The following is a 27,886-nucleotide window of genomic DNA, read 5'->3' as shown; positions in this document are numbered from 1 at the left end:
TTATTTACACTTGGTGGAGGGAAGAGACAAAGAAAATGAAAGTTGATAAGATGTGAATCTGTGCGTCTGTATCACCTGCAGGCTCAAACCCCTAATAACAAGGTTTTACTTTTTTTTTTTTTTTAAACTCTACAAATACTTCACAATTAAGGGGAGGAGAAAGAAAGCCGGCTACTTGTCGACGGCAACCCGCAATGAGGATGATGGAGAGACACAGAGGTTTTCCTTCAGGGTTCACCGGCCCAAGCACGCGCAGCGGGACAAAGGAAGGCCACAGGAGATAATCTGCCTCCTCAACTTCCTTCAGATCACCACTGCGAGACCATCACCCTGCAGTCGAGAGTCTGTGTCACCAGCACCACTGTACAGATCATTCACGCTTCACATAAGAAAGGAAGCAAACGCAAAGTCCAGATAACGTCAGGTCACTCTATTTATTGAGCAAAATTCTAAACAAGTGCTTTACAGTGAGATTAAATCGAGGGATGATTGGATTACAGACTGCAATTACAAAAATAAGGAGTAAATTATCCTGATGACACCATGACAGCATTGGCCACATCATTCTCTCCATCACCGTTTGTTTGCTCCGTGGAGGTGATGAGGTCACATGTCTGAACTTATAGACAGGAATAAATGGTTTGTCCCCCAACGGGACCGCAGTCTTGACGCTGCATCCTAAACTGTGACTCAAAGAAATGATTTGCGGTCCAGACCCTTGACGCCAGTGACACCTACAAGTTGCTTCACAAGGACACCGACGTGGTTGGGAAGCCCACATTGTGGTTTGTTTTTGCTTCAAACTCCAAAGCGAGGAACGTGACCGTGTCGACCCTGCAGGGACGGTAGTTTCAGGCGGATACTCGGGAGGCTGTTAGGGTCAATCGAGTTCCTCCGCCACACAAACCCCTCGAACTGCAGCCTGAACTGAAGGGAAAGACAATTCTGTCGGATATCAGGCTTGGAGATCAGTTGAGAGAGAATTACTTTTGAAAGATTTCTGGATAAAAATGAGGATTGTTCAGGTAGTTATTAGTTAATTAAGTATTAATTAAGCGGGGACATAGCCCTTCACCAAGGAGTTATTCGCTGCTGATTAATCACAAGGCCCAGCGGTGGCCAGCTCCTCCTGCAGCAGGCGCGAGGGCGTGATGTCGAAGCAGAGTTCACGTGTGAGATAAAGTATATCAAAGAGGAGGGAACTCAGGTCAAAGTTGCTGACAGCTGAGGAGCAGAGCTGTCCGGGAACTGAATACTACTTCTTTGCATTGTACTTTATCTGACTTTTGCAATCACAAAGCTTTCAAGGACATGGGAAATCTATTTTTTCAGTACTTTTTTTTTTTATTTTTTTAGAGCCGACACAGAAATGAACAGAGAAGGAAATATATGAAGCAAGGAAGAAATATCGACTTCAGAATCTGATAAAAGAACAACATAAAAGAGAGCTTAAAATCTCTGGCAATTACTGTCAACCTGATTCGCTTTGAACCTCAAAGTACCTGATCTCCCCTCTAAGCCACAGAATTATACATAAGTTATAAGTTATACAGCCCAAAATAATAAAAACGCCTTCACAAATTACAAAACCTCATTTCACCTTTTCGCTGATCAAAACGTCCATGAGCGCAAGTGTGTGTGTGTGTGTGTGCGCGCGCGCGTGTGTGTGTGTGTGTGTGTGTGTGTGTGTGTGTGTGTGTGTGTGTGTGTGTGTGTGTGTGTGTGTGTGTGTGTGTGTGTGTGTGTGTGTGTGTGTGTGTGTCGTCTGCTACACCACGCTCCTGAAGGCCTCCAGTATCATATTGGTTTGGTGGATGAGCCGGTTGGCGCTGACAAACACGGTTAACACTCTGGAAACAAAGCATGACAGAAACACAGGGACACACATGTCTGTCACACGCAATGAAACCATGGCAACAACACCAGGATTGAACCAGGAAACACTTTGATCTGACTGGAATGGAGAACGTCAGGCTGCTGAGAAATCACACCAGCATGAATCCACAGAAAACGAGTCAAAGGAATTATTCAGCAATGGCGTATTTGATAGACGCGGGCCTGTGATCAAACCACCAGCTTTTACACGGCAGTGACAGCTTGTGTGTGCGTGTGCGCAACTACCAAATGTGTTAAGTGCATGTTAAAAAAAAAGAAGACGTAGAGGAGGGAAAGGTTGGCTTTAACACATGACCGAGGACGGAGGAGCAGAGAAGAGCGGCTGAAGCAGAGACTAAACTGGAGGAAGTGTCGTACTTTCCATCTTTGAAGAAGGTCTTGAGAGTGTCGCTGAAGCTCTTGGAGTATTTCACAAACTCTTTCTTCTGCTGCTCCAGCGCCTAACCAATAAATACAGACAGCCTTTCAGCTCCACTTATTTCAAAGCAACTGTGTTTGTGTGAATGTGGGGTTTTTTCTTCTTCTTCTTCTTCTTCTTCTTCTTCATTCATCTACTTACCCGTCTGTTCTGATACTGGTAGTTCCTGAAGACAGTATTAACTGTGTCTAGCAGCTCCTTTATGGCACTGGCAATGTCTCTAGATGACACACACACAAATAACTGCACATTAAAAAAACAATACATCTGTCTGTTTTCATGCCAAAACTACACTTCTTTGATCCTGCTGATTGTCTCGCTTTCTCACAAACATGCATCCACCTTCAGCTCCAAATCTGCTGCTTTAGAACTCCTTTTTTTTTTCTTCTTCTTAGCATTCCCTTTGAGTTGATTTTATTTTTAAGCCCTCCGCTGGGTAAGAAACTTAAACAGTGACTCACTAAGAGTATTGAATTTAATCAAAATAATAACAAAGTGGGCCAAGAAGAAAGAGACATCTTCTACTTTCTCTCATTGGGTGGTGTGCGTGCTTATAGTTCAATGAATATTCAGTGGCACACACTCTTAATACGATGATCAGCATCTAGTGGGAGAATGTTTGAATTATTTCACAAATTACACAAGAGTGGGTTCCACAATCCTAAAAACACATAAAGTAGCATATGACCAAACACACGGTATATTTGATAATCCATCTAACCTCTGGATAAAGTCACACGTATTCCTAAAGTAAAGCTGCTTGGAGACTTGCGCTGCACGCCTGGACTCATCGTGATGTTGTCTTCCAAACATATTGACAGAAGGTTGGTCTGAACCAGCTGGGTGTGAGAACTCAAATGTTTGAACCCCACCAGTTCCGCCAGAACCCGCGTGCGAACAGAGCAAACCAGGAAAGAGACTGCGGACTGAGTACTCAGTCAGGAAGCGTGCACAAGAAACATGAATCTCAATTTATGAGAGAGGACTGATCATACCAGAGAGGTGTATTAGCTAATGTCCATCTGTAGTCTCTGGGCAGGTAATAAAGAGTAGTTTCAGTAGGTGAGGACACCACCGACCTTTGGGTGTGTGTGTGTGTGTGTGTGTTTTACATAATTCTCTGGAGATTGTTCACAGTTCATGTGAGAAAACAGCCGAACAGAGCTGAAGTCATGCCGCAGCTCGTCTTGTTGACAGCTGCTCTCAGAGAGAGACAGTGGTTACGAAGATAAACTAAAATGCTTTAAAACGCTTTTACTGATGTTTGAGGTCATTTATGTCTTTTTATATCATTTACACACCGTGTCAAAGCTTTAGTTTTGAACCAAACACTGAAATATCAATTAAAAAAAAAAAAGCAGTCTTGGAATGGCCTCCTACAGATGTCTCCATGTACTCCAGCCAGGTCTTACTTGATGGTCTGGAGGAAGCCCACTCGGTCATGGATCTCATCCGGTATGGTGCTGAGGATGTGTTTCAGCGCTCCGGCCCTCTCGTTCAGCTCCTGGAATTCCGGGTCCTGCCTGTCAATCCGGAATTCTGCAAACATTAAGAGGAAGGAAAACCTGACCTGTGACTCCTCAGCGACAACAGGAGCAAGAGCACAAGTGCAAACAGTAACGTGAGGGTGGCACAAGGAAGACGGGAAAAAAACACTGGAGTGCAAATGTGTGCGTGTGTGTGTGTGTGTGTGTGTGTGTGTGTGCGTGTGTGTGTGTGAATTCATTACTTCCATCAATCACTGTACATTGCACACAGAATTCAATTACAGACAGAAATTAAGGAACATTTGAGAACAGGAGCCAGAGTTGATTTGTGGAGAAACAGCTCCCCCTAGTGGATCAAAGGACAGATGTAATATGACCACCAAAAAAAAAAAACAACAAAAAAAATACACATGCTGAGGCACTACAGACAGCAGAGCCAAGATAAGTTGGTAGGTATCCAGTCCTGAGCAACACACTCAGCTCCAGAGAACAGGAGGTAGAAAGATGCACTTTTTCCTTGTGAAATCAGAAGTAAATCCAAAACGTAGCGTTGTCATGTGTGTGTTTGCGTTTGATCCTGGACTGCTGGTGGTTCACATCATCTTACCCTCCGTATCAGCGGCAGCCATGCGAAGAAGAGTCTCACTGTAATTGATTTTTAAGTTCTTCTTCTCCAGTATCTTCAGAACAAATTCCTGGGTCACCCCGGGGTTCTCCTGTTCTGCCTTGAGACACACAAACACACTCCTGCACAAGTAGAACTTAGATCCTCGGCAGGAGTTGCTCGTCTAAACTGTTTCAAAAAGACAGGTTGGGGGTTTTCATTCCACCACATGTAACTCATTTCTTTTTACCTTGATGAAAGCAGCTCTGAGCGTCCGCGCTGCTGTCGGGTCGACACCCTCCAGCTGCGGGTTACAACACACAAACAAACACAAATATAAGAAAATAGCAGTACAGATCCTTCTGGAAGAGTTGTTGCAGCTCCAAAATTCAGCACAGTAAGAAACCAGAAAATAAAGTTTTAGGGGAAACTTTTTTGTTCGTTTGTGGTGGATGATAAAGACAGCTGATGAATGCACAGGTGCAGAGACCACTGCAGTGGGCAGTCGGCTGCAGCCCAAACCTCTCTGCTGAAGGCTTTAGATGCTGACAGGCTCCTGTCTTGAACTTCCTGTGTCTCATTTAATAGTGGAGTTCCTCAGGGATCCGGTTCGTTGGATTCTGTGCTTCATCTCTGATCATTCAAACCACCCACTGACATGCAGGTTAGATGGTTATATCTCCACCTCCGACCACCTCTGGCAGGACTGATCATCAGTTTTTCTGTCTCGGGGACGTCAAACGATGAAGCCCGAGGTCCCAGTCCGTTGTACTTTTACTGCATTACTCCTAGACAACACGCACCGGCAGCACGTTACGTTCCCTTTTGATTTTGAAATTCTTCTCATCACTTTCAAAGCAATACACGGTCTCGCTCCAAAACATAACAAGGATTCATTAGATCCCGATCCCCCACTTAGATCAGAAGTGATCAGGCTGTTGAAACAGCATGACAATCAGACAGGCTGCCATCTTTTAAATCGCTTCATAAATCATTCTTTTACGGGAACGTGTTTATGAATAGTAAATATATTGCTAAGCTTTTTCATCCCACTCGTATTTTTAACTCCCCTCTTGTTTTAAGAGCTCTGTTTTTATTAGTACATTTTTCTTCTTGCAACTTAAAAGGGCCGCGTAAATAAAGATTCATTATTCACATTCTTTTAGTTGTAAGCACTGAACCTTGACCAGCTCTTTGATGAATTCCCATGCATGCTTTTACATTTTAGTAGAGATGTGACAAGAGGAGAAGTATTTAATCCTCTGAGCACTGACACATTCTGGGGTGTGTATATTTAAAATGGCCAGGAATACAAATCCACCCCGCACGACCTGTGAAACACGAGACCAGGGTCACACGCAGACACACCGATCACACTGACAGTCCAAAGAGGCTCATTTAGTCTCACTCGTGTCATAGGGTTAAATATTCGTACGTTTCTTTGACATGTCCCTAATAATAAACCTCCTGCGGTTCCTCAGAAGTCACAGGATGTCCTGCCAGCTTCGTGCAGGTTTTACTGTTTTATATGACCCCCCCCCCCCCCCCCACACACACACACACACACACACACACAGGATAGGAGCTACAATGTCTCTCCAAAACTCGTCACCCCTTCATCCTTGATCCTACCTCCATCTTCCTTTTGTAAAGCTTTGGCTGTTGTATAAAATCAAATTTTGTCTCATTCGCCTGCTTCTCAGCATATTTTCCACTCTTACCTCAACCTTGGTTCTGCAGTTTTTACCCAAGTTCTTCTGTATTCTTTTACCTGGTTGAAGACGGGATACATCACGGTGTAGAGAGTGAGTATGGAGGTGCTGTCGGCTTCATTCTTCATGTCCTCCGTTGTCATTCTTGACCAATCAGCGTGTCTTTGCGTGTGTCCACCGGTGCCAGTTTCCCTGCATTCAATCACTCAGACTGGCAGAATGGGAGCAGACAAAGACCTGCAGAAGAAGAAGAGGGAGATGAACAAGAGGGGAGCGGTGAGTGGCGGTGGGGGGCAGAGCAAAGGTCCATCTGGCATCGCGGCTACTGTTGGTGTTCAATTGCACCACTTAAATGTGAGCTACTTAGACGTTCTGGAAACTTGTTTAGTCAAAGACAGCTCTTTACTGTTCCGCTGGTGATAAAACTGGCATGACTCATACCCCGATATTACTGCTTCTATAAAAACATCAGTGGTAAATAAAGCACCTTGGCACGCATCACACAATCGTTAAATTGCCTTTCATTGGCCCGCGTTCTGTCATTAGTCTTCGCACACACCCGTCGGCATCAGACACCTCAACAACTGGTTCCCCCTCAGCCCCTGCAGGCTGTGTTACAACTTTGCAGGCTTCCCACCACATACATTTGTTCAAGACATTTATATAGACACTAACTTTCTATTCGTGTGTGTGTGTCTTCTTTTGAAGATTCCAATTAATTTAAGAAACATCTCCAAACTCCAGCAAGCAGAGGGAAGCTTCATTTGCACTTTGATACCCACTAAAGCACACAAGATAAAAGTTATTACACTTGAGCCCAGTATCAAAGTGCGCTCTCGTATCAGTCAGAGGAGAATCGGTCAGCGTGTTCGGATACATCTATGATCAGAAGACAACAGCACACAGAGGCCCTCAGCCCCTCCACAGCCAAAACATACAACACGCACGTCTGAGGATCATGTGACGGCGTTCCTGAGACCCGTTGAGCAACGCGAGCCAAACAAACACACCTGAATCCAGCTCGAGGCCAGCAGGAATTTACTAAATTAATTTCAGCGCCGTCAGCTGTGAGGGCAGTCTCTGCTGATGCTTTGGCACTTCTGGGACCGTTTCCTCCCCATGTTTTATAATCTGAGAGAGCACACAAAGATAAACACGGACCGCAGTGTTTCCTAGCAACCCAGTTCACACGGACTAATCAAGCTCTTCAAATTTACTCCTGCTCTCGGTCCAACGTGTGCACAACTTTACACCTGGTGCTCGCGTGCAGGGACATGCACGCCATCAACTGAGGCCTGTTGGGTTCAATACAACAACTGACATCATGAGCACCATTAGTCCTCCGGCCAGCAGCCCGTTTGTCCATTTGTCCGAGACATCGACGTTCATATTACAAATATGTACAGGAGGAGATGATGGGGTGTTTTCCTCACACACACACTGACAGAGGAGGAGGGCCCACCCCTCTCACTCCTAACTGGCACACCTCTTTCTACCGGTACGATTGATCTAATCCAGCGTCTTGACCGGCGACATGTAGAGTGCATGAGTCACGTTTATGAATTCGACACTATTTTTGGCTCCAGTGGATGCCGTCATGCTCAAATGGCGCCTGATTAAAAGGCTTGGCTGCGAGCAGCTCCAGAGCCAGGCAGGTTGGAGGTGTGTGATTGTAGATAAATATTCTATGATGCAGATCATGTTTGGGCATCCAAACAATTCTCTAAATTGACCGTAGGTGTGAATGTGAGTGTGAATGGTTGTTCGTCTCTCTGTGTTGGCCCTGCGATGGACTGGCGACCTGTCCAGGGTGAACCCCGCCTCTCGCCCGTTGACGCTGGGATAGGCTCCACCCCCCGCGACCCTTAATGTGGGAATAAGTGGAAGACAATGGATGGATGGATGGAAGATTGGGAATAAAACAAAAGTTGTAAACTTAGCACAAGGGGCTAAAACATAATTTTTCAGTTGCCATTAAATGCAGGTTTATAACAAAATGAATGAATCTGTCATGAAATTTGGAGATTTACTCCCAAATGTTGGCATTTGGTACCAAATGACAAGGTATCATTCCATAAACGATAGTACTCAAGTATTCCAGTTTGTGCTATGACAGTATTGATGATGGATACCCAGTCCAGCCATTCACTCCATGTATGGAGAAACTATGAAGTACTAAGAAGCTTTTTTCAACCTCGTACTTATACATCCATACATGAAGTAACTAACAAGTACTACCAAACCTTTCAACCTTATACATCCATACATGAAGTAACTAACAAGTACTACCAAACCTTTCAACCTTATACATCCATACATGAAGTAACTAACAAGTACTACCAAACCTTTCAACCTTATACATCCATACATGAAGTAACTAACAAGTACTACCAAGCCTTTCAACCTTATACATCCACACATGAAGTAACTAACAAGTACTACCAAACCTTTCAACCTTATACATCCACACATGAAGTAACTAACAAGTACTACCAAACCTTTCAACCTTATACTTATACATCCATATATGGAGTTACTAACAAGTACTAACAAGCCTTTCAACCTAACACTGGTTACAGGTTTATTGCAATATTTATGTGTTAGTCGCTCCAGCTGTAATTTTCTGATCATCATATATGAGATAAACATTTTCATTCATACACAAGAAAATTAAGAGTTTTTGAGAAAGGTTTCATCAAATTTTCTGTGTCATTTGTGATCAACCTAACAGGTGTTTTATTTCCATATGCACAACTAATTTCTCAGCTTATCTTTGAATGGTCGTTACAGTAGCAGGTGGTACACAGGTGACACCACAACCCCATCCCTGCAAGGTCAACACTTACGGTGAGGCGGAAGCTGAGGAGAAGCAGTCAACCATCAGTGAAGGGAACTTCAACTAGACCCCAGTACCTAGATAGCATTTAGCCTGCTAATATGGGATTAGCAGGTGATTAAATCCGCGCCGGGCTAAACTGCTGTGTCGCTCATGTTAACGTCCGGTGGTGAAGCAACCGTTCAGAGGCACATGACGAGTTACACCTCCCTCCTGGTCTGAGTTTGAGTGATTCAGGAAGTTTTAGGCTCGGCGAAAACTGGAGTCGAGGTGGGCGGCGTTGGTATCGCACGCGAGGCTGGTTGTAGTTCTTTCGGTTGGTTTCTCAATGCTTCGTCATCGTACTAGCTACTAGTATAAACTTCAAGTCCCACTGGAGCAGGTGAAATGCTTTTTAAAAGAAAAACAAGCGATATGTTTGCATCCACAGTCGTAGCCGAGTTCTTTATTCAATTCCCACTTTTAAGCAGGCACAGCAAACACCCTGTCTCCATTTCTGTACCAAATAAAAAAATAAACACCAAACAGAATGCTAAAACAAGCTAATCATAATTAGCACGGAGATTAATCAAAGGTTACACCGAGGTTAAGAGGATTCCCCAACAGTCTCGGCTATTTCGCTTTGACATGAACCTCAGTATCTCGGTTAGCCCTTTTTCGAAAATAAGAAACCCTCTAGAATGATTTTTCGGCTCATATAAAGCGTTATGTAAAGTATAAAGTCGAAAAATTCGAGTTGACTTGACTAAAAAAAAATCGCTGAATCACAAATGTTTTGTGCTGTCAGTTACCAAAACGGAAAAGTAACCGGGACGCCATTTTGATTTAGGTGAACACTCTTTACTCGAATGTCATTGGACCAATAGGCGTGTAGGGGGCGGGGTCTGCGGCAAGTGAACAAGCAGGGAAGCTGCGGTGCTGGAGGAGAGCAGCAGAGGGACCGCACACATCCTCCAATCCATCCGTGTCCTACACCGAGTGTCGGTAAGAGCAGTTTTAACGCATTAACCTTCAGCTGATTCACTCCACACGCCCGTGTGATTGATCTGAATAAACCGCCGGGACAACACAGCGAACTTCTCTGCTTTGTAGAAACTGTAACAAAAAAAAAAAAAAAAATGAAAACATTAATTTAGAAATTGTCAGAATTCAGTTTCATCCATGTGTAGGAAGACGGCAGCCAGCTTTCAGGGTGTGTGTCAGGTAATGAGGGTTTTTTGATAATTAGAGGACGGGTGGAGATCAGATGCACATTGGAGCGAAACATATTTCTTCTTCTTCTTCTTCTTCTTCTTCTTCTGATCAATTACCAGTCAGCATGCTATGCTACTCAATTGTTTGTCGCTGCTTGCTGTTGCTACATTATTGTATTCTCACGGAAACCGAGCCTCTGCCTGTGCGGTTCTTGTCCTTGAAACACAGGTTAAAGGCGCAGTGAGTGACTGCATGTGAATTAACAAGGAGAGATTGTAGTAGCCTGGTCCTACCCTATCCCCACCCTTCACACACACACACACACACACACACACACACACACACACACACGGTATCGCTTCATGTAGGTATGCTTGTATGATTGAGGGGAGTTCAAGTGATGCTGCTGGTGAAAATTCATGAAAGCATAGATTTTTATGTATGAGAGGAAAGTGTCTGGATGAAAAGGTAAAATACTGTAAAAAACAAAAAACAGGATGCTATTAAATGATTAAAAATAAAAATAAAAAATGGTGTATCAGTTGTGTGTTCCAGTTCAAAACCTAGGAAAAATAATCAACTATAGTAACACCATTGGCACTAATGTCCAAGAGATGAGATTAGATGTATCATGATAATCTGTGGGATTATATAGAAATAAAGAGAAACCAACATTTTTCCTCACCGGTATGTCAGTTCTCCTCCAAATCCACCTCTCATCTCTTGATCTCTGCAAATAATTTAATGACCTCCGAAATCCCTCTTTCAGACCTTCAAAAAGCGTTGTCCCTTTCAGTCATAATCTCAATGTATTAATCCCATAATGCTGGTTAATCTCAGTTGATGTATCGCCTGCTGCTTCCTGCCCCTGGCCACCCCTGGCGTGACTGCTTGTGCGCGTTTTCCCACCGAGCGCCGCATTAATTGCATTTCAATAATTAAATGTCTTTCAATTCAGCCTTGCAAAAAAAAGAAAGAGAAGAAAGAAAGAAAGGGGAGAGGTAATGTTGCTCATTGTGTGCCAACGTAGTCGTAAAAAGATAAACGTAGTATAAATGCCTACAGAACACGTATGTGCTGGTGTCGGTGTGTTCTGTAGGCAGTGGGAATAATGAGAGTTTGGCTGCTGTCCTAGATTACAGGAGACGCTTCCACGCTGGCCGATGTTGGTTTTCTCAAGAACAAATTCACACCAAGCAGTTTCAAATTGTGTCAATTTACAGAGAGGAATTTCCAGAATGTATTTAAAACCACAGCAAAAGGTGGATGATGCATGATGTTTCTGCAAGGTTTTTTGTTTTTTTCCCCCCCACCCACTCTCCAACACACGCACACACACACACACACACACACACACACACACACACAAACACTCAGTCAGCAGGTTGGTCCTCCGTACGTTTATTCTGCTGCAGCAAAGACACGGGGGATTATTTCATACCTGGCCAGAGAGGAGTGAATCAGAGAGGAGGAGGGTTTGGTTTTTTTGTTTTTTGTTTGATTGGAACCGAGCGGTTGTTCCACTTAGAGGTGCAGGACCAGGCAGGTTGGTAGAGGATGGAAAAAGGATAGAATAGAAACACCTAAATGGAAGCGAAGAGAACGTCTTGGATGCAACAGAGAGAGCTGATAATCAGCTAACCAAGGGGCTGAGAGCAGGGAAGGAGCTGATTGGCTGATGTAAAGCAGGTGTGCAGCAACGCCGCATCAAACAGACGCAGGAAAAGAGGCTTAAACCACCGGCTGTGTTTACGTAGACGCAATAATCCTGTTATTCAGCTCAATCAGACAATGTTTCAATGAACGTGTTTACATGAGTTTCTTGTAGAATATTCCCTCATATTCATACCACCCCCCCACACATACACACACACACACACACAAGCAAACATTACAACATTCTACATCATGATCTCCCTCTAGAATGTGACCTGGAGTTTGTCGTGTCATGTCAGTGTCTCGTCACTCTCTGTCTTGTTTTGGTACCTTTTTGAATGGTTTCCTCCTGATAACCGAGCTTGAACCCGATGGAGGCTGGACTGCGTGTCGGAAAGCAGTTTGAATGCTGCAAAAAAAAAAAAAAAAAAATGCTGCGAAAACCTCCAGAAGAACTTCCTAGTCTGCTTTTATTGTTTTTGACTGTTACTTGTAGAGGAACCGCAGTTGTTCTGAGGTCAGAATACTCCACAATTAGTTGCTCAGTTTTACGACCTTACCCTGGTTAAGGTAGACAATCTGTTGCCATGGCGGCAGCTCTCTCACAGTGATTCTCTGAGTCAGGTTGGTGTCCAAGTATAACCGTTCAGCTGAAGGAGGTCAGCGTTTCTGCAGACATCACAATGACGAGCCAGTTTACTAAAAGCCATTGTCAATAATTCATAACAACAGTAATTCCTCGCTGGTTTGTGCACAAATGAACACCGACGAACGCCTCGCTTCGAGAAATCCTGAATATCTGCTGTACTCTGCTGTTAGTAGGTTTCTTTGCTGGCTTTCTGTCGTTGTTGTTTTTTCTTACCAGCCTTTCGTCGTTTGTTTTGTGGCAGAAAGTGAATGTGTGATAGAAAAAGTTCGAATAAAAGCTGAAAACACGAGTGAAATCTCCCGAACAGTCTTTGGGAAATAAAGATCTAAATTGAAAACGAACAATCGACGGTCCAGATGGGGCTGCAATGGTGTGTGTTCTACAATGAGGTCACATCAGAAGAACGGAGATGAACCGTGTTTAGGTTCCACTGGTAGATCAAATCCATTCAAGAAAAACGGTGAACCTGCACACACACACAAACAATCGGTAAAATCCTTTTAAATATGGAGGACGGCGTCTCTTCAACAGCTGAGAAGACCCTTTAACATTTAAAGAGAGTAGTTCAAATAGGCGCTGCCGTGACACAGCGATCTCAAACACCTCTACTGTACACACACACACACACACACACACACACACCCTTGGAATCGATCTGTCCATTGATCGGTGGTATTCAGAGGTGGGACGCTGTAGAACACGGACGCAGAGAGAGAGAGAGAGAGAGAGAGAGAGAGCAGATGGCCGCCGTTGGAGCAGGGCGATCAATATCAAGATTATTTCAGACTTTTACCTGGATTACGATGAGCGGCCAATTATTTTAAAGAAAACGCTTATTTAGATCATCGGGTTCTTGCAGAGACGTGTGCCAGGCAACCAAGACGTTCTCCCAGGCTGGGACGACTTCATCTCAAAGCCTCATCTCAGTCATGCTAATCTCTGTCCGTTCAGGTGAACAGAGAATGGTTAACTCACTGATGAACTGCCCGACCCTATGATCAGGGATTTCGTCTGGTATCCTTTGTTTTAACTTTCGTGGTCTTATTCTCATCATTCGTCTGTAAGAATGAGAGCCGATCTGACGCCGGGCCTTGAACCTGCAGGTGTCCTCAATGAGTGCTTTGTTACTCGTGACTTTGAACGCCTCCGTCCGAGCGTGATGTTCTGATGAGGCAGTACTGATGGCGCCCAACAATACAAGTATGACTGTATCTGAGGGAAGGGGACCAGATGTTCTGGGGGGCTCGACCTCATGTCACAGCCAACCCCGTACATCTGGATTGGAACTCCAGCAGAGCGTCCAGTGGGAGCGTCTCTGAGGCTCCAGCCTGCTTCTTGTGTCTGATGAGTTCCTTCAAATTCCTCCACACCCGAGTTACAGAGATGTACTGATGCAGAGGAAGACCCAGCCACCAAATCAGTCTGAATGTTTGCCCCACTTCTCCCTCTCTCTCTCTCTCTCTCTCTCTCTCTCTCTCTCTCTCTCGTCAATCTCCTCTTGATGTTTTTATTTTAAATACCTGTTTGTTAGTTGCACCTGAAGTAAGCAGCCTAATCACAGTTTAGTACCTTACAGCTTTACAGACACCTTCTCTCGGCTTGCTCCATTTCAGGTGCTCTCCTGAAACACACACACACACACACACACACACACACACACACACACACACACACACACACACACACCAGCTTCTCTTTCTTTGTCTATTTCAGCAAAACACACACACACACACACGCACACACACATTCTGGGGGACACACAACAGCATCTAGGGCGCAGTGGGAGTGCAGTTAGGAGGTCTGAGCTGTAATTGGATCGGCTTCTATTTGAGGTCAGAGGCAAAAGTGAAAAGACTGGAGGCTTTTTCAAATGGACTAAAGACCAGAGAGACACTGGCGCACAGGAAAGGTCACTATCAGGGGAAATGGTGTGTGTGCGTGAGTGTGTGTGTGTGTGTGTGTGTGAGAGAGAGAGAGAGGAGCAGTCAACCATATTGCCACGCTGTACAGGGGGTTGTTATCGTTGGCTCCGAGTTCAAACTGGGAGACTCTTCCTGTTTCTGTTTTTCTTGCTCGCCTCTGCTAATTTTTCTCGCCATGTCAGTCCCCTGTAGGTCTGCGTGTCTCTGTTAGCAGGGATTAATGAAGGGTTGTTAACCTCTGTTCGCCCTCTGCGGCGTGAACGGCGAGCATCCTGGGACGAGGGGCTGCCAGTGGAACACCAATAACCTGCAGTGATGGAATTTCTATCAGTGGGGTGGGGATAATCACACATTACCAAAACCACCGGGTAGTCAGTAAATGTGGGATGTAGCAATTAATGGTATATTCATCAAAATCGGGATTAACAGAGATTATCGCAATTGAGATAGGGCTGAACAATTAATCAGAATTGTACTGAATCACTGCAAAAGTCACACCACCATCATTTCAACACGGTTTTCAATTAAAATGTGAATAATGAGACAAGAATGATGGATCTTTTTAATACCATGACTCATATCGCTACGGCAACATCAACAATAATCACAATTAGATAATGCTCTCCAGCTCTCTCTGCCCCAAATCAAAATGATATATTTCAGCAGCTTCGGGCCATTCAAGCAACTCTTGCTCATCAGGGTTCATTTCGCTCTGAACAGTTCAGCACATTTACATTACCGACGTGACCAGAGAACTATTGGGAGTGTCAAGACATGTTCAAAACTATCACTTATGAAGCATAACTGAGGTAAAAGCTTAAAACAGTCGTGATATTAACATGACGTCATATCGCCGCGCATTAGAAGTCGGCTAATTAATCGAACAAACAGGTCAGCCGTGAGTTGTAGAGACGGCTGATGTAGATTTTAAAAGTGTATCACGATATTAAAACATATTTTTGTGTATACGTGTTGATATTCACGCCGCGCAGCCGCAAGATTCTGACTTTCCCGCCGGTGTTGTCTCGCCCCCTTAGCGTTGAACGCACTGAAATGCGTTTAGGGGTAAGAGCGGAGACGCCGCCACTCGAGTCTCTGTGGCGTCTCAAGAGGAATATGGGCTCAGAGCTTTGAAGAGCGAACTGCGAGGGAACTCGCTGCTGGTTTTACGACTTCTTTTTTGTTTGTTTGTTTGGGTTTTTTTGTCTCCATTATGAGATTTCCAGATTTCCACGGTGGTGAGGAGGTTAATGAGCATTGTGAGAACTCATCTGGGGAGAATTTAAGGGATTTTGATTTATGCTTGAGAATATGACGCTTTATAGCTTAAATATTTAATGTTCTTCATGGCAGTTATGATATTTAATGTGCAATGACTGTCAGGGGCCCTACAGTACATACAGTATTGTGCTGGTACTGTGACTTGATTGCAAACGTTCTTTTTTATTACCAATTAGGAGTCCAGGACCTTTAATAGACCTCTGTTGCTGCAGACTTTGCTGATTAAGGGCGAAAAATCAAAATAAGAATCGGCATTCATGTGTGTTTTCTCCTCCTGTGTCTCTTTCCCACCACGAGGAAACATCCTTAGAAATTAAAAGCTCCCATAAACTCACACAGTGAATCATTTATGGTTTCCCTCTCCCGTCAGCGGCTCCTCGTGTTATGTTGCGCTGCCTTTTCAATTATTAAAACACAATAAACTCTAATACATTTCATGTTGAATTATGATTCCTAATGCACAAGGCAGTGGAGTTTATTAAAGTGCAGCACTTGTGTTTTTCCGCCATGACGAGCCAGAGTGTCGGCGGTTCTACCGAGGGAGGGAGAGCTTCGTTAATGTAACGCCAGACAAACAAGCTGCGTCCTAAACTTACCTGAAGGAACAATTACTGTCTCCGGCAGTCAACGGCTGTTTGTCTCCCCGTCGTCAGGTGTGTCCTTGGGTCTGCTGACGCTAGATGGCCCAGTTGAATGCCGGCTCCATCCTCAGGCCTATTTGGGGACGAAGCAGTTTACATTTTACTCCAAGAAGAATTTAACCTAAGAGTCTTTCACTTGAAACAAATGAGTTATTCAGGAAGTCGGCTGGAGATGCACGATGAAAGAGATTCTCCTCTCCCTCAAATTAGTTCAGTCTCTAACTCTCTTTCGTTTTACAAATATAATTAATTACCTGTGTGAATGCATTCTTCAGACAGAAACAACTACAGATGAATAAACGACTGCAACCTCTACAAAATGATATTTAATTATTGGCGGTTTATTAAAAAAAAAAGCTACGCCTTATCAGAATAGTGAACAAAACAGATTTATTCTTGTGCGTGTAGAACTTCACCTGCGGAGGGAGATCCCCCAACGGCGACGAGGGAAGTCTCACATGAACTCAGAGAAACTTTGATATACAAGATAAATCTACAACCTCGCGATCTGCATTGATTGAAGCGTGTCTGACTCTGATAACGGCAGCTCTACCTGCAAGCGTCTACTCATGCCTGCACGTGTGGCTAAATTCAGAGGTGGTGTCTGTCGAGGTGACTGCAGATATTCCCTCAAGAACCCCTCAACTTCACTCTTGTCTTTGTATTCTAATGTGCAGCGACACAGCTGAGTGTCGTTACTGGGATACTGGTCAGTCAGCTGGGCCATGGAGCTAAACACACTCAGGGGACTGAGCTGAGAACTTTGATCCGCCTCCACCCATGACAGCGAGTGCTCTTTGCTTCCTCCTGGGGGAGCCCCTCATCATTTGACATCAAGGGTGTAGGTTTAACGTCTTTTTTTTCTTCTTCGTTTTTGCATCTGCCTGTGTGTAATTCCTATCGTTTTCTCGCGGAGAGTTCGGCCTCCGAGGAAAACCCGGAACTCATGAATGACAATCAGACTCCATTATCACAGCCCTTCATGAATTAGACACCTTCATGATGACATCTTCCCAGGAATCTGCAGAAAATCCATTGCAGGAAGTTTTGTTTTTTGTTTTTTTTCACGACGGCAGCAATAATCATCATTCTCTACAGTTTATTCCCTGGAGGGACGGCCTTGATGGCGCAGGAAGTGTTTTCATTGGGTTAGAGCATTTGAGATTCAGCAGGTTGGATGTGTGTGTGTGTGTGTGTGTGTGTGTGTGTGTGTGTGTGTGTGTGTGTGTGTGTGTTTTAGTCAGCAAGTACATAAAGCAACATATGTGGAGGTGTAAAAAATAAAAAAATAGAGGTCAGGTGAGACAGTGAGGAAAACAAAACCGTCTTTATGGAAGGACGAGGGAAAGAACTCCCTCTGTCTGCCTGGCCAAAATGAAAGATGTCCATCACATGCAGTTGCCTTGGCAACCTCGTCTTGAAATGTCTTCCTCAAAGAGTGTGTGTTACTGTGTGTATACCTGTGCATCCCAGCCATTAATGAGGATGTGTGTGTGTGTGTTTGATGAAGTCCCCTGGTCTCCCGAGCGTGCAGCCCGTAGGTGTTGGGTTTAAATGGCAGTGAGGATTAATTCTGTGGATTCTGGTGACATCATGTTATTGTGGAAATGTCAACTGCGGATCTGAGAATTAGGATTACATAGAGATTACAGGCCAGTGAGTTTAATTGCATGGAATTAATCACGTTGTCGTGAATGGAAGGCCAGCAACTGAAACCATGAGAAACATGTTTAGTCACGTTCTGGTTCTGGGTGTTGGGTTCCCCCCCCCCCCCCTTTACCTGGGAGGGAACCCCACCTGAGCCAAAGGTGGGTTCATAGTCATCAACGCGGGATCCTCTTGCAGACGGCGTGTCACAACTCAAAAGGTCAGAACGGTGCTGGAGTACCAAGTAAAAGCCAGAAACACCAACACAGGGATGGCAAACTACTTCTCCTGGCTTTACTGCATGGCTGCGTCTTTCTCGTCAGGAGGAAGGACGGTCTGCCTCGGCCTTTAGGGAGCTGAACTTTTAAAAGTTAAGATCCCAGAACTCAGAAGGTCAAGAACATTACCTCCATTTACATCTGTGCCAGCTGCTTCACCTTTCACTGACCCTCCCTCTCTCTCTCTCTCTCTCACTTACTCTGCAGTGCGTGACTCACGAGGCCGTGAGAGCAGGCCAACACACAGAAAGACGTCGTCTAAAATAATGGAGTCAGTTTGTCCTTTGAGTTCCATTTGTACTCCTTCTGAATGAATAAAATGATGAATTATTATCAGGTGAGAGAGCCGAACCATTTGGAAAAACAATAAGGATCAACTGATATTGTTTTTTTAGAGACCAACACTGATTAGTCACTTGTAGCTGACATTCAGTTGCAGTGAGTGCTAAAATTCCCATTCCCAAATTAATAGGCTGCATTAATATTCACATATTCCATCAAAAGTTTCTCTATGAACGATAATTTTTTTTAGAAATGAAAATGCATGAAGTGCAATTCTGTGACAAAACAACCAGCCCTGGCTGACGCCGGAGGAAGTGGCTTTGAGTTTTTATTTCGCCTCTCAAATAATCTCCTGCAGGAAAGAGGAGAAAAATCCGACTGTTGCTCTTCCTTTTTAAGAATTTATTGTTTAAACTAAAGCCTCAGTGAGTTTTATCATCTTTCAGAGACGTGTGGACGGTCCTTCCTGTCACTGGAGACTTTGGTACGACCGACTGGCTCGCAGCACCGTCTGCTAACCCGCCTCTTCCAAATATCCTGTGCACAGAGCCGTTCATCCATTGATGAATTTGAAAGGGATGTGATGAAATATGCAGGGCACTCGAGCTGCTCAATTAGCGCGATAGTCTTAAGATCAATATGAATAATTCTGTGGACTTCTGTGGCGATGATAAAAACCCAGCTGAGTCAAATTGTTGGTAGCCCAAACTTCCAGTGCTGCAGCCTCTGTGGCCAAACCCTCGAGTCCAGCGAGGAAACACTTTTCCCCAAAAGGTGAGACAGAGCAGGTGAAGACAGTATCATGCAACATTTAGTCGGATCTTCTTCTTTTTTTTTTTAATTTGGGGGAGGATAGCCGTTTGCTGCAGGCACGGCGAGGGAGGGGCCGTACACACAGCAGGACGGGGCACTAATTTTCTGGCTGCTGCTCTTTGTTGTTGCTGTTGCCGCTCACATTGTCACCACTGTCACCGGCTCTCCCACGCATACAGTCGCAGCCAGCAGATTCCAGCCCTGCATGGGACTGCTAAAGTGTAAAATAACAGCGGCACAGCAGAAAGACAAACAAAACAGATGTCCATGTGTTATTTTACTACGTCTCTCTCTCACTCTCACTCTCTCTGTGCTGTAGATCATTCACTCGACTGGCGTAGAGAGAGAGAGAAAACATATGGACAAGAGGCAGATAGAAAGGAGGGAGCGTGAAGACGAACGGGAAGACGAGGGGAGGGAGCAGACGTTCACGTACGAAGGCTTAAACACAGATCTGGAAGGAAGGAGTCTGATTTAACTGAAGATGAGGAGAGTCGCCATGAATTATAGATGAGCTCATTCAGCAGATGTGCTGCGAACAGCGAGACTGCAGCCAGCAGTGCAGTCGCTGCATGTTCCTGTCGGTCCGGGGCCGATACAGGGAAACAGAACATCCCGATATTCAGAGGCCATATTTCCAGGGACGTGCTCACTGTTGGCGCCAGCATTGGTTTGGGTTGTTTGGGTGATGGTCTGATGGTCCATTGTAATTTTTGCCCAGCAATTCGAGATGAGTTTCTTCTTCATTTTTCTCCGTGGTTGTTGTTCGTGATGAGGCTTCAGTGGGTTGCCGGCTTTGGCAGATGTTTAGGAAAGAAATACAAATGTTTCCCTTTTATTTTCACTTTGTTGTTTGTGTGCTTTTCCTGATGAACCAAATGTAAATACGGCACAAACGTGTTTTTTTACACGGATGATATCAGCTGCCTTTGTCAGTATCGATAAATATCACGATATTTTCCATACGACGCAAAATCACAGGTAGATCATAAAAATGGTCGTGGCTGAGAAATGCAACTGGCTTTTTTTTAATACTTCCTCACAACAACATTGTGCGTCATGATTCTCAATACTGGGAAAAACAACAACAACAACAACAACTCCAGAATACAACACTACATTTCAGTAATATTGGGTATATATTGATGTTCCTCCCTCCTGGATTTCTGGGATTCTGCAGCTCGGCTCCTGCTCGCCATCCGTTTAAATCAATCGAATTGACTTTTTTTTTCTGCACTTATTTTTCTGTTCTTTTGTTTTGCTGCAGTTTCCTCATCTCCCTTTTCACTCCAGTGAGAAATCCGTCTCTTTTCATCGGTGTTGTTCTTTATAGTCGCTCTTGATGACTGACACGTCTTCTGTTCTCTTCTCATCATCGCGCATCCCTGCGCTCTCTACTTTCATCTCCGAATCCTCTCTTCCAAAATACTCCTGACTTTCATCTCTTTTCCCCACTCATGCCATAATCTTCTCTCTACCTTTATCTGTCTTTCAATCGTTCCTGCAATCCTCTTCTTCACTCTATCCCTCCTTTAATCCCTGTCCTTCATCTTGTCCTCCATCCATCCTCCCTTTCTCACCTCTTTGGTTATTCAATCCTCCCCAATCCACTTGTGCCCTGTTCCTCATTCATCACTCTCTCTCTCTCTCCCTCTCTCTCTCTCTCTCTCTCCCTCTCTCTCCTTCTCTCCATCATCTCATTCATCCCTCTTTCCCTCAGTTATCTGTGCTGCAATGTCGATCCTGGACACCTTGTCCCCACTCCTCCTCCTCTCCGTCCTGTTGCCGGGCTACGGTTGCCGGGCGGCGGACATTCCGGAGGACACTACATCAGAATTCTCCGTCAGACTGTACCACCAGTTGCAGGCAGCGGGGGGTCAGGACAACATCATATTTTCCCCGCTGAGTGTGTCTGTAGCCCTGGGCATGGTGGAGCTGGGGGCCAGGGGGGCTTCGCTGGAGGAGATCCGACAGGCTGTAGGATTCACCCACCTGCTGCCAGGTGATACACTCACCAACACCGATGTCTCCCTGGATCCAAAATCTGAAATAATACTTTTCTACAAAATATAAAAATATTACTTCAAAAGATATTTAATATTTTCCCAGAAAAAAAGAGAATCCCAAGACTCGTAGTGACATGCTTTCGTGCTATTTATGCAGTCGCTTCACCACTAACACGCGCTCTTCATGTTCAGACAGAAATAATAACGTTGTTGGGGTTTTTAGGGGAACATTTTCAAGATTTTCTGGCACAAAGGCAAATATGTCACCAGACAATTACGGCTCTTACATCAGCGTAGCTCTGTCGTGCAGATGGCCGCGCAGACAAAACATCCAAGAATTTATGACTTTGATAATCTGTCAGGGGAGTTGCTGGCAGTGATGAAACTATATATATATATAAGAGTTCCCCTCGGCTTTACAGCAAGTTAAACCTCATTATTTTATGTAGACTCCCACTGTCCCTGTTCAGCTGCAGCTTTTTTTTACACCAGAAAAAAACTCTCATAACCCCGCGTTAGTCAGCCGGTCATTGAACGCACCAAATTAGGGGGGATACACTTATGAAGCATCTGAGACCCAGGCTAGTTAGCTTAGCGTTATGAATGGTTGTGGGTGGGTATGTTAACATACCTGGTCACCAAATACACTTGTTTTTGCCGACATTAATAGAACAAGGAATTTGTGTAACAGCTTTTATGATGTAACAGTTAATGACTAAGAAGAGAAAACCTGCATGTTGAGGGTTACAAACAAGCACCCCAGTAGAAGAAGCTGCGGTAACACACACACACACACACACACACACACACACACACACACACACACACACACACACACACACACACAGGTTCAACCACGCGTGTGCTCATATCATCTTCGCCATCGTTCTCCATCCACACACCTCCATTATGAATGTTCTTGTGTTCTCCAGGCGAGGAGTTCTCTTTGCTCCAGAACCTGACAGCAGCCCTGTCTGACGATGACAGACACTACGTGATCCGTTTTGCCAACAGCCTCTTCCTGCAGGAAGGCATCTCTTTCAACCCCGAGTTCCTGCATCTGATGAGGAAGTATTTTCGGGCGGATGTGGAGACTGTCGACTTCAGCGAGTCGGCAGCTGTGGCCGAACAGATCAACAGCTGGGTGGAGAATCACACAGAGAGTAAGAACCAAGGGAGCTGTGGAGTGACGTCACAATAGTTGAGACATGAACTGACCAAGTACACAAGTCCCTGTCTGCTAGTAGTAATACTACTGCCAGGTAGAAACAGAGTAATACCCAGTAACATGTATCTGATAAGACTGCATCCCGACCTGTCCCTGTAGGTAAGATCCGCGAGCTGCTGTCTGCCGAGGACTTCAGCAGGCTGACCCGTCTGACCCTGGTGAACGCCGTCTACTTCAGAGGCTCCTGGAAGAACCAGTTCAGGCCCGAGAACACCAGAACGTTCTCCTTCAGCAAAGACGACGGCTCGGAGGTCCAGACCCTCATGATGTACCAGCAGGGGGACTTCTACTATGGTGCGTGGCTGTGTGTGTGTGTGTGTGTGTGTGTGTGTGTGTGTGTGTGTGTGTGTGTGTGTGTATGTGTGTGTGTGAGAGAGAGAGAGAGAGAGAGAGAGAGAGAGAGAGAGAGAGAGAGAGACCTGTCCTGTCCTGTTTGTATATATTATGTGAAACATTTCAGCATCCAAACACGGCTGGAACTAAAGTGTTTCCATCAATGCTCAAACACTGAGTGTTATTCTGAGTGACAGAGGGTTACTGTCATCAACGTGTCACCAGGCCTCATATCTACTTTAATTCATTTATAACACAATAACACCAATAATATTGCAAGATCGTACAACAAGAACACAAAAAGTACTTCTCAATAATAATAATAATAATAATAATAATAATAATAATGATAAGTGATTTAATACAAAGCAGCCACAATCCACAAGTCTCATTGCACATTTCTAAGTGTTAAACTAAACAACCCACAGAACAAACAGGAGTAGAAACAAGAGTTATTGCAGAGTCCATAGTTGAAATATAAAATAAAGTTCTTTACTCTTGAATTCCAGCTCCTATTTCCTGAGGTTATTTAAAATGTTAATCTTAAATGTGAAATATTCATGTAAGGGATTATTTTTTTATGTTCCTCACTCAAACACACACACACACACACACACACACACACGCACGCCTGTCTTTAGAGTGGTTATTTCTTGTGTATTTTAATTATCGTGTTATTTTTTCCAAATTCTAATGTTATGGAATAGGAAGAACACCAGTGCTCAGGGTGACATTTGTTTTGTAACTGGTAATTTTGTTTTAAATTTAAGATGAAACGATGAATCGATTATTAAGATTGTTGTTGGTCCACTTTTCTGTTCAGAGATTCATCAGGGAAACGTTCAGCCACTAAGTTCATGTTGACTTTTCAGGTCTTGAGGTTGTGAGTCTGCTTGTGTCTTGGTGGAGGGGTGTAGCGCGGGCTGAGGGCGGAGCCTGTCAGTTTTGTCCTGTCCACTTCATCATGTGGTTTTTCCTGGTTGGTTGTCAGGTGGTCTTGGCGGAGGTCCGTCTCTCTGAGGGTCCTTTGTCCTAATCTGGCTGTCCTGAGTCGGAGCACCAGACTGTGTGTGTGTGTGTGTGCGTAAGGGTGTGTGTGTGTGTGTGTGTGTGTGCGTGTGCGTAAGGGTGTGTGTGTGTGTGTGTGTGTGTGTGTGCGTAAGGGTGTGTGTGTGTGTGTGTGTGTGTGTGTGTGTGTGTGTGTGTGTGTGTGTGTGTGTGTGTGCGTGTGTGTGTGTTTTGGCAGCGTTGGGAGGCGTGAGACTGTTGAATGCTGATAAATGTGAATGATTCCAGTTGGTCCTTTTTTATCTGATGTGCTGCCAGAAAGTTACATCATACTCCTACATGTGAGCCATGTCACTACAGCCTGTTAGTGTGATATCACACACACTTGCGTACACTTTCATTCACAGGCTGCACACACACGCAAGGAATCAGGGAAATGTGTGTGTGTGTGTGTGTGTGTGTGTGTGTGTGTGTGTGTGTGTGTGTGTGTGTGCAGAACAAGGACAGACCCTCAGGGAGACGACTGCGTCTTCATTCCCATTTTGAAGCGCAGTCATAGTGGTTAAGTCAAGTGTTTGAGGAGGCCACGCCCCTTCCTCTGCTGCAATGTTGCCTCACTCTGCATCCTCATCATCATCATCCTCCTCAGCATCACCAGCAGCAGTGACACAGAGCGCTGCTAAATGAAGGACGATGCCACGTTCTCTTGTGTTTGTTCCTTTCAAGTAGATTCAAAACAACGATGTGATGATCTTCATCTCACACTGGAAAAACCCCACGAGTGGAATCATTTTACTTTTAGGTTTAGAACCTTGTTGGGTTTGTTTTTGAGTATAAATTGATGACGTCTGTTTTATCTAACCCAGGTAGATGTGACTGCTCTCAGCTCAAGTCTGATTCACATCTCTGGGTTTCGTTTGCAGCAGTTTTACCAGAAACAAGTCAAAGTCCTCCTCCAGACGCTTTGACCACGCCGCTACTCGATCTACCTGTGCGTGCGTGCGTGCATGCGTGGATCCTCATTGGTTTACCCTGACAGTCAAAAAAAATTTCAAATAATTTCAAATTTTTTGCCTAATTCAGTTTTTAAACCTGTCTTTCTGAACATGTGTTTGGCGTGTGAGCGCGTGTCCATCCACACGTGTAGAACTTCCTATGTTTGCATGGTCGTGCCTACTTGGCAACTTTGATGCCTCCCCGCCAGGTGAGTTCAGCGACGGCTCCCAGGAGGCGGGCGGTGTGTACCAGGTCCTGGAGATGCCGTACGAGGGCGAGGACATGTCCATGATGATCGTCCTTCCTCGACAGGAAGTACCTCTGGCGTCTCTGGAGCCCATCATCAAAGCGCCGCTGCTGGAGGAGTGGGCTAACAATGTTAAACGACAGAAAGTGGAAGTCTATCTGCCCAGGTGAGACTCACGGCTGCAGCCAAGCAGTCATCACACACCATCAGACGTCAACGTATCTGATGTGACTTCCTGTAGACTTTGAATCCCTCTGGTTTCTGGACGGTTTGCGCAACGATCACTTGAATTCACAGGCGTGTTAATGCTTCCTGTTGCATTGTTCAGATTCAAAGTGGAGCAGATGATTGACCTCAGGAACTCCCTGCAGGCGCTGGGCATAAAGAACATCTTCACCAGCGATGCGGACCTCTCTGCCATGACAGGTGACACATACTGGGACATCCTCATTATATAACACACACACACACACACACACACACAGTAAACTCTAAGAGATCATCAGCAGGAACAGTTCAATATTTCTTCTACTTGGCTGCAGTGAAGTAGCCTCCGGTACTTTCTAAGGTAACCAAGGTAACTGCCATCGAGTGGGCAGGTCAGAGTTGTCACGTAAAAATAGATCCAGAGAGAGAGGGAGAGATGTATACATAGAGAAGGAGAACTACAGTGTGGAGACTGCAGTTCCACAAGCAAACCAAATAATCACAGGGTGAGAATGCGATGCCTTTAATGTGACTGGCAGAACAACACTCTCCTCTCCGACGGCCTCGTCTGGAACGCTGTGTTCTCACTGATCAGCCGGTTCTGGTATGATAGTGAAACATCGTCTGCAGGCGGTTTAGGACTTGAGTACATCTTGTTCAAGCTCATCACATCAGCTCGCCGTGTTCTCCGGGGACGTGATGCAACTCTGGCAGGACGCTAGACGAGGGATTTCCAAACGAGCCCGTGAATGTTGCCAGCGTGGGCGAATTAAATGTTCAGCTACAGGTGGTTTTAGTGATGTACTTCACAAATACTGCAATTACATAGTAATGTATTAGGATTATAAGTAGCTGCAATAAGTGAAAATATGCTGTTTTTCTCTGGCTGCTGATGTCTCAACACCTCATCAATCAATCAATCAATCAGACTTCTTGCAATAACCCAGGACCAGTAATTAAGATGGATGTCTCTGTGTGTTCTGTCGTCTCGTGTTCCAGATGGAAAGGACCTCTATATTGGGCGAGCGGTGCAGAAGGCCTACCTGGAGGTGACTGAGGAGGGGGCGGAGGGAGCCGTTGGATCAGGTAGACTGACTCTTCATCATCATCATCATCATCACTAAACACTGCTGCCGTCTGTACCAGTAACACCAGTAGTGACGCTGGCTCCTCCCACTGTGTCTCCCAGGGATGATCGCCCTGACCAGGACCCTGGTGCTGTACCCGCAGGTCATGGCGGATCACCCTTTCTTTTTTGTCATCAGGAACCGGAGAACAGGTGCGTGCACCGATGCAGATGTGCTCATCATATTTAGGAGGAGCATCGCAGTCAGACACGCGTCGGTTCCAGAACCCACAACGCTGCACATCTTCAGATACTCAGTAGTACAAGTTTGAAGTATTTTGTGAGGACGCTGACACGTAAACATGTAAAAGCAGAGACGGTTCTCTCTCCTCCTCTCAGGGTCCATCCTCTTCATGGGCAGGGTCATGACCCCTGAAGTGGTCGAGCCCAGCGACCGTGACTTCGACTCCATGTAACCACCGTGTGACGTCACTCACTCTCAGCCAATCAGACCCTTGACGTCATCACCATCCTCAGCTGTGTTTTATACTCTTTATGAAAACAACAACAACAAAAAACAACTAAACTGACTATTATATTAAATATTATATATTGAAATATGACATTTAATGTGACTGTGTTTTGATACTGGAAGCTTTAAACTTGGATACAGGAAGAGGAAGCTGTTAAATCTTCTCTGGTGAAGGACGGTTTGTCCATGTAATCCACGCAGAGCCCCTTTAAGTTCAGCAGGTCACACTCGCTCGGTCCACTCACTCAGTGCAAAACGTCTCTTCTCCTTCTTCTTCTTCTACTTCTTCCTCTGCCCAAATGTGTAAGTTTCACACTCTAATTATAACCTGTACATTGTGTTCTATATTCACATTTACGCTCAGTATTTATTGCAGAATAAACATTTTGTCCTCACGTCATGGATCTTAGTAATATCTCTCCTCCAGACAGTATTCCAGTCGTTTTGATGCTGGTGAACAAAAATGCCTTATCACGTCTGAGCAGTTGATTTAGCCCCAGCTGGGTATATCACAGGTGAGCAGAGGGGGCTGCGTAACTAAGGCGGGTTGCTATGGAGACCAACTGGAGCATGCAGGCGCTCTGAAAGAAAAAAAAAAATAGCCCTGCTGCATCGTTTTGGATGTACATACAGGGAGAAACACCAGCTGTATTCAGTCTTTTACTCAATAAAAACATGAATGCTCCCATTAGAGCGCCGGCTCGGAGTGTGTGTGAGTGTGTGTTCTGTGTTTTAATGAAGCTTTCGGCTTTTCTGGATAAAGAGGATGGAGAAGATGAAGCTTATTGGGATCCGTTTTTTTTTAGGCATCCAGCGCCGTTTCTCAGCTTCTCAGGGCAGGTGATGTCTTCCTGAAGAGGCTTTGGAGCAGTTTCAGATCCACACACACACACACACACACACACACACACACACAAAAACTCACACATGGTAAAACTGGGCGAGGC

At 44.9% G+C, this 27,886-nt stretch overlaps 3 protein-coding genes across 4 annotated transcripts in view; 1 reads left to right on the top strand and 2 right to left on the bottom strand.

The window, feature by feature from the left end:
• Positions 1-2,511, bottom strand: part of LOC147254083 (cilia- and flagella-associated protein 337-like) — a 29,965-nt gene extending 27,454 nt beyond the window's left edge. The window contains exons 1-2 of the mRNA XM_086215576.1: positions 2,456-2,511; positions 2,254-2,336 (exon numbers count right to left, since the gene is read on the bottom strand). The gene's annotated coding sequence lies outside the window, so the exon portion shown is untranslated. The remainder of the gene's footprint in view (positions 1-2,253; positions 2,337-2,455) is intronic.
• Positions 457-9,727, bottom strand: pdcd10a (programmed cell death 10a). Its single transcript, XM_086215584.1, has 8 exons — positions 8,964-9,727; positions 6,177-6,354; positions 4,656-4,709; positions 4,409-4,526; positions 3,727-3,853; positions 2,456-2,534; positions 2,254-2,336; positions 457-1,850 (listed from the first exon to the last, which is right to left on the bottom strand). Exons 2-8 carry the CDS (start codon positions 6,258-6,260, stop codon positions 1,769-1,771), a joined length of 627 nt encoding a protein of 208 aa, XP_086071710.1. The 5' UTR covers positions 6,261-6,354; positions 8,964-9,727; the 3' UTR covers positions 457-1,768.
• serpini1 (serpin peptidase inhibitor, clade I (neuroserpin), member 1) lies at positions 9,116-27,643 on the top strand. 2 transcript variants are annotated; one of them, XM_086215582.1, is made up of 10 exons: positions 9,116-9,937; positions 18,429-18,558; positions 21,037-21,318; positions 22,255-22,485; positions 22,650-22,844; positions 25,096-25,300; positions 25,463-25,560; positions 26,341-26,427; positions 26,531-26,620; positions 26,807-27,643. In XM_086215582.1, exons 3-10 carry the CDS (start codon positions 21,051-21,053, stop codon positions 26,881-26,883), a joined length of 1,251 nt encoding a protein of 416 aa, XP_086071708.1. In that variant the 5' UTR covers positions 9,116-9,937; positions 18,429-18,558; positions 21,037-21,050; the 3' UTR covers positions 26,884-27,643. The 2 variants fall into 2 exon arrangements, with proteins under 2 accessions (XP_086071708.1, XP_086071707.1); XM_086215581.1 differs by lacking the exon at positions 18,429-18,558 and having other exon boundaries at positions 9,117-9,937; positions 26,807-27,641.
• Positions 27,644-27,886: the final 243 nt, after the last annotated feature.

The sequence above is a fragment of the Aulostomus chinensis genome, chromosome 10 (assembly GCF_037954235.1).
Source record: "Aulostomus chinensis isolate RoL2024-O1b breed Wild chromosome 10, RoL_Achi_v1.0, whole genome shotgun sequence".
NCBI lineage: Eukaryota > Metazoa > Chordata > Actinopteri > Syngnathiformes > Aulostomidae > Aulostomus > Aulostomus chinensis.
The sequence above is the reverse complement of the archived record's forward strand: the minus strand, read 5'-3'. Positions and strand labels throughout refer to the sequence as shown.

Bases quoted from the DNA above. Each gene is read 5' to 3' on its own strand.
- pdcd10a (XM_086215584.1), bottom strand. From the start codon at position 6,260: ATGACAACGGAGGACATGAAGAATGAAGCCGACAGCACCTCCATACTC. The intron at 4,710-6,176 runs GTAAAAGAATAC...TGTAACCCGCAG, and splicing joins TGTATCCCGTCTTCAACCAG to CTGGAGGGTGTCGACCCGAC. The intron at 4,527-4,655 runs GTAAAAAGAAAT...GTGTGTCTCAAG, and splicing joins TCAGAGCTGCTTTCATCAAG to GCAGAACAGGAGAACCCCGG.
- serpini1 (XM_086215582.1), top strand. From the start codon at position 21,051: ATGTCGATCCTGGACACCTTGTCCCCACTCCTCCTCCTCTCCGTCCTG. The intron at 25,561-26,340 runs GTGACACATACT...CTCGTGTTCCAG, and splicing joins GGACCTCTCTGCCATGACAG to ATGGAAAGGACCTCTATATT. The intron at 26,428-26,530 runs GTAGACTGACTC...TGTGTCTCCCAG, and splicing joins GGAGGGAGCCGTTGGATCAG to GGATGATCGCCCTGACCAGG.